The following is a 6,265-nucleotide window of genomic DNA, read 5'->3' on the forward strand; positions in this document are numbered from 1 at the left end:
GGTCTGTCTGTAATAAAGATATGCTCTGCTTTTTTGACACCACATTCTAAAAAGCAAGTCCTGCAGGTTCTAGTTTTGTCTTATCTTGATTATTGTCCAGTTGTGCGGTTGAGTGCTGCAATGAAAGACCTAGTTAAGCTGCAGCTGGCCCAGAACAGAGGCATGTCTTGCTCTTCATTGTAATCAGACGGCTGATATAAATACTATACATGCCAGTATCTCTTGGCTAAGAGTTGAGGAGAGACTAACTGCATCACTTCTTCTTTTTATAAGAAACATTAATGTGTTGAAAATCCCAAATAGTTTGCAGAGTCAACGTACACATGGCTCTGACACACGCACTTATCCCACCAGACATGCCACCAGGGGTCTTTTCACAGTCTCCAAATCCAGAATAAATTCGAGAAAGTTTACAGTATTATATAGAGCCATTATTGCATGGAACGTCGTACCATCTCATATCACTCAAAAGAACAGTGAAACTGGTTTAAAAAAACAGATAAAGCAACACCTCACGGCACAACGCCTTTCCCCTATTTGACCTAGAGAGTTTGTGGGTATATATTGGTATTGATATCTACGCTACGTGTGCCTTTTTGCATTTATTTTTTTAATTATGTAGTTCTGTCCTGTTCTTCTCTATTCATGTTCTGTATTATGTCATGTTTTGTGTGGACCCCAGGAAGAGTAGCTGCTGCTTTTGCAACAGGTAATTGGGATCCTAATCAAATGCCTACAGGCTTAACTACACCAATCCTTTACACTGAATACACACCTCCGGGAAACTTGGGATGTTGTCAACCACTGTCAAAATAACCTGGTGGTAGAGAGAGCTCAACGCTCTCTTATGGATTCCTTCTACACATAGCCAACCCAGCATTAACCGACACTAGTGTAAAACGGTCCAGCATGTGTGTGAGTGCATGTCTGTGTGAGTGTGTTTGAATACATGCGACGTTCATGTGACGTTCATGTGATGTTCATGTGTTGCGTGCATAGAGGCTTTGTTGAACATGATCTAACCACGAGCCAATAGGAGAGAAGAAAGAGACGTACCTGGTGGGCAGGAACACTCTTGTGGGATGTCTCTCGCCATGCGCAGCTTGGGCATCACTTCACTCAGTCTCTGGAGAGAGAGCGAGTGAGAGAGAGAGAGAGAGAGAGAGGGACAGACAGAGAGAAACAGAGAGAAACAGAAAGAGAGAGTGAGGTTCTGAAACAATGCAAACTTTACGTAGAAACATTCATATATCAGACTTATAGGGGAAAGTGAAGCCCAGGGTTGAGGATTACTGCACAGTCCAGTTAGTTTGACTTAAGCCAGTTGATAGTTCTCCCTCACTCTCCATTTGGCAAATCTGACCCTAATTCTATCCTCCTGATTCCTGCTTACAAGCAAAAACTAAAGCAGGAAGCACCAGTGACTCGGGTCAATAAAAAGTGGTCAGATGAAGCAGATGCTAAACTACAGGACTGTCTTGCTAGCACAGACTGGAATATGTTCCGGGATTCTTCCGGTGGCATTGAGGAGTACACCACATCAGTCACCGGCTTCATCAATAAGTGCATCGATGACGTCATACCCACAGTGACCGTACGTACATACCCCAACCAGAAGCCATGGATTACAGGCAACATCCGCACTGAGCTAAAGGGTAGAGCTGCCGCTTTCAAGGAGCGGAACTCTAGCTTATAAGAAATCTCGCTACGCCCTCCGACGAACCATCAAACAGGCAAAGCTTCAATGCAAGATTAAGATTGAATCGTATTACACCGGCTACGACGCTCGTTGGATGTGGCAGTGCTTGCAAACTATTCCAGACTACAAAGGGAAGCACAGCCGCGAGCTGCCCAGTGACACGAGCCTACCAGCTAAATCATTTCTATGCTCGCGTCGAGGCAAGTAACACTGAAACATGTATGAGAGCATCAGCTGTCCTGGGTGACAGTATGATCACACTCTCTGTAGCCGATGTGAGTAAGACCTTTAAACAGGTCAACATTCACAAGACCACAGGGCAAAATGTATTACCAGGATGTGTACTCCGAGCATGCACTGACCAACTGGCAAGTGTCTTCACTGACATTTTCAACCTGTCACTGACTGTAATACCAACATGTTTCAAGCAGTCCACCACAGTCCCTGTGCCCAAGAACACTAAGGTAACCTGCCTAAATGATTACCGACCCTTGGCACTCATGTCTGTAGCCATGAAGTGCTTTGAAAGGCTGGTCATGGCTCACATCAACACCATTATCCCAGAAACCCAAGACCCACTCCAATTCGCATACTCCCCCAACAGATCCACAGATGACGCAATCTCAATCGCACTCCACACTGCCCTTTCCCACCTGGACAAAAGGAACACCTACGTGAGAAAGCTATTAGTTTACTACAGCTCAGCGTTCAACATCATAGCGCACTCAAATCTCATCACTAAGCTAAGGACCCTGGGACTAGACACCTCCCTCAGCAACTACATCCTGGACTTCCTGACGGGCCGCCCCCAAGTGGTAAGGGTACGTAACAACACATCTGCCACGCTGAACCTCGACACGGGGGCCCCTCAGGGGTGCGTGCTCAGTCCCCTCCTGTACTCCCTGTTCACCCATGAATGCATGGTTAGGCATGACTCCAACACAATCATCAAGTTTTCTGATGACACAACAGCAGTAGGCCTGATCCCCTACAACAATGAGACAGCCTATAGGGAGGAGGTCAGAGACCTGGCCGTGTGGTGCCAGGACAACAATCTCTCCCTCAACGTGATCAAGACAAAGGAGATGATTGTGGACTACAGGAAAAGGAGGACCGAGCACGCCACCATTCTCATCAATGGGGCTCTAGAGGAGCAGGTTGAGAGCTTCAAGTTCCTTGGTGTCCACATCACCAACAAACTATCATGGTCCAAACACACTAAGACAGTTGTGAAAAGGGCACAACAAAGCCTATTCCCCCTCAGGAGACTGAAAAGTTTTGGCATGGGTCCTCATATCTTCAAAAGGTTCTACAGCTGCACCATCGAGCGCATCATGACTGGTTGCATCACTGCCTGGTATGGCAACTGTTCGGCCTCCAACTGCAAGGCACTACAGAGGGTAATGCGTATGGCCCAGTACATCACTGGGACCAAGCTTCCTCCCATCCAGGATCTCTATACTAGGCGGTGTCAGACGAAGGCCCTAAAAATTGTCAAAGACTTCAACCTCCCTAGTTATAGACTGTTCTCTCTGCTACCGCACGGCAAGAGGTACCAGAGCGCCAAGTCTAGGTCCAAAAGGCTTCTTTACAGCTTCTACCCCCAAGCCATAAGACTCCTGAACAGCTAATCAAAGGGCTACCCAGACTATTTGCATTGCCCCCCCCCTCTTTTATGCTGCTGCTACTCTCTGTTTATTATCTATGCATAGTCACTTTAACTCTACCTACAGTTACATATTACCTCAATTACCTAGACTAACCGGTGCCCCAGGCACAATGACTCTGTACCAGTACCCCCTGTATATAGACTCACTGTTGTTATATTACTGCTGCTGTTTAATATTTTATTTTCTATTTTTTACTTATCTGTTTTTTTTACTTAACATTTATTTTTCTTAAAACTGCATTGTTGGTTAAGGGCTCGTAAGTAAGAATTTCACTGTATTCGGTGCATGTGACAAATAAAAATGTATTTCATTTGATTAGTTAGAAGAAGACCAAATAAAACCACCGCTATTCAATGTGCAACCCTAGTGAATAATGTGGCACATAATATGGGGACAATTAACAGTTCAGGTAAGTAATGGATGTCACATTTAAAAAATCACCAGGTTTTCAATGACCTGTCCTTATTCAGTTATCAAGAGGCAACTTTTTGAGAGATAGCCTATCTAACAGCTTTTTCCAAAGAGATGTGGTGAAAAAGACTACTGTCATAGCACACAGACAGGCAGTAGGTATCTGCAAGCTTTACACCAGTTATCTTTCATCAGGCAATAACTGACAGAAGGAATCCATCACATAGCAGCGCCTTGATCAATACAGTCCGTCGTCTGAGGAATCTATATCAGTCATGTTACTGTCATTGCGCGCAACATTACGCACCGCATTTACTCTGGAAAAACTGTATGGATACAAGCAGGAAACTCATGAATCAAAATCAATAGGAATACACTTTGATATGTTCACTGTTACATTTTAAATGTCTCCAAACAACGGTGTGTAGCCTACCTCTTGCAGTAGCGTCTCGATAGATCTCCTCAGCGTCGGTATTACATTCCCATCCTCGCGCATGAAGGCGCTCTCCGGCGGGTTGAACACTGTGTTTTTCTCCATCTCTAACGCATGCAGTCGGTTCTCCAGTTGGTAAGTCTTTAAGCTCATGAGCAGGCACACGGCTATGGAGCTCACGGACAACATGAAACACACCACCGTAGGTAACCCCACCAGACAGCGCATGAGAAGGGACCTGGGCACGCATGGACGGAGCGCTGCCTTGCTCTCCCGGTTATCCACTGTTGAATCCATAACTTTAACTCCCAGTTAGAAAACAAATGGTATTGGTGAATTTATCAATATGCGCATTTAGTAACTGAACTCTGTCAAACGTTGTAGTGTACTGGTGCTGCACATTCAACTCACCCTAACACTGCACCTGGTTCAAAGCGGTATCCGAAATTAGCCTTGGAACAACAGCCTGAAATGTTAAGCGTGTTTCGCGTGGCTTGCATATGGTAGCAATCTGGATTCAGACCAGAGAAGTTGCGTCCTCGATCCCAGGTCGTTTCGTTCCTCTGCTAGAGTGGATAGATAGATGGGCAATTAGGCAACAGTCACATTCGGCTAGTTGAGATGCGCCCGCCCTGTGGACCACGTGGGGATGTAGTCTACAGAGGAAGATAATAAACTCAGCAAAAAAAGAAACGTCCCTTTTTCAGTACCCTGTCTATCAAAGATCATTCGTAAAAATCCAAATAACTTCACAACTCTTTATTGTAAAGGGTTTAAACACTGTTTCCCATGATTGTTCAATGAACCATAAACAATTAATGAACATCCCCCTTGTGGAATGTTGTTAAAACAGTAACAGATTATAGATGGTAGGCAATTAAGGTCACAGTTATGAAAACTTAGGACACTAAAGAGGCATTTCTACTGACTCTGAAAAACACAAAAAAAAGATGCCCAGGGTCCCTGCTCATCTGCGTGAATGTGTCTTAGGCATGCTGCAATGATGCATGAGGACTGCAGATGTGGCCAGGGCAATAAATTGCAATGTACGTACTGTGAGACGCCTAAGACAGCGCTGCAGGGAGACAGGACTGACAGCTGATCACCCTCACAGTGGCAGACCACGTGTAACAACACCTGCACAGGGTCGGTGCAATCGAACATCACACCTGCGGGACAGGGACAGGATGGCAACTACAACTGCCCAAGTTACACCAGGAACGCACAATCCCTCCATCAGTGCTCAGACTGTCCGCAATAAGCTGAGAGAGGCTGGACTGAGGGCTTGTAGGCCTGTTGTAAGGCAGGTCCTCACCAGACATCACCGGCAACAACGTCGCCTATGGGCACAAACCCACCGTTGCTGGAGCAGAGAGGACTGGCAAAAAGTGCTCTTCACTGACGAGTCGTGGTTTTGTCTCACCAGGGGTGAATGGTCGGATTTACGTTTATCGTCGAAGGAATGAGCGTTACACTGAGGCCTGTACTCTGGAGGGGGATTGATTTGGAGTTGGAGGGTCCATCATGGTCTGGGGCGGTGTGTCACAGCATCATCGGACTGAGCTTGTTGTCATTGCAGGCAATCTCAACGCTGTGCATTACAGGGAAGACATCCTCCTCACTCATGTGGTACCCTTCCTGCAGGATCATCCTGACATGACCCTCCAACATGACAATGCCACCAGCCATACTGCTCGTTCTGTGCGTGATTTCCTACAAGATAGGAACGTCAGTGTTCTGCCATGGCCAGCGAAGAGCCCGAATCTCAATCCCATTGAGCACGTCTGGGACCTGTTAGATCGAAGGGTGAGGGCTAGGGCCATTCCCCCCAGAAATGTCTGGGGACTTGCAGGTGCCTTGGTGGAAGAGTGGGGTAACATCCCACAGCAAGAACTGGCAAATCTGGTGAAGTCCATGAGGAGGAGATGCACTGCAGTATGTAATGCAGCTGGCGGCCATACCAGATACTGACTGTTACTTTTGATTTTGACCTCCCCCCCCCCCCCCTTTGTTCAGGGACACATTATTCCCTTTCTGTTAGTCACATGTCTG

The 6,265-nt window shown here is 46.4% G+C and overlaps 1 protein-coding gene across 6 annotated transcripts in view; it reads right to left on the reverse strand.

Annotated features, from left to right (window-relative positions):
- Nucleotides 1-4,842, reverse strand: part of LOC110504808 (collagen alpha-1(XXIII) chain) — a 237,417-nt gene extending 232,575 nt beyond the window's left edge. For all 6 annotated transcript variants that reach the window (XM_036969977.1, XM_036969975.1, XM_036969976.1 and 3 more), the window contains exons 1-2: nt 4,214-4,842; nt 1,057-1,126 (exon numbers count right to left, since the gene is read on the reverse strand). In XM_036969977.1, coding sequence (XP_036825872.1) covers nt 1,057-1,126; nt 4,214-4,510 — 367 coding nt within the window. In that variant the 5' untranslated portion in view covers nt 4,511-4,842. The remainder of the gene's footprint in view (nt 1-1,056; nt 1,127-4,213) is intronic.
- Nucleotides 4,843-6,265: the final 1,423 nt, after the last annotated feature.

The sequence above is a fragment of the Oncorhynchus mykiss genome, chromosome 31 (assembly GCF_013265735.2).
Source record: "Oncorhynchus mykiss isolate Arlee chromosome 31, USDA_OmykA_1.1, whole genome shotgun sequence".
In the NCBI taxonomy this organism is placed as follows: Eukaryota; Metazoa; Chordata; class Actinopteri; order Salmoniformes; family Salmonidae; genus Oncorhynchus; species Oncorhynchus mykiss.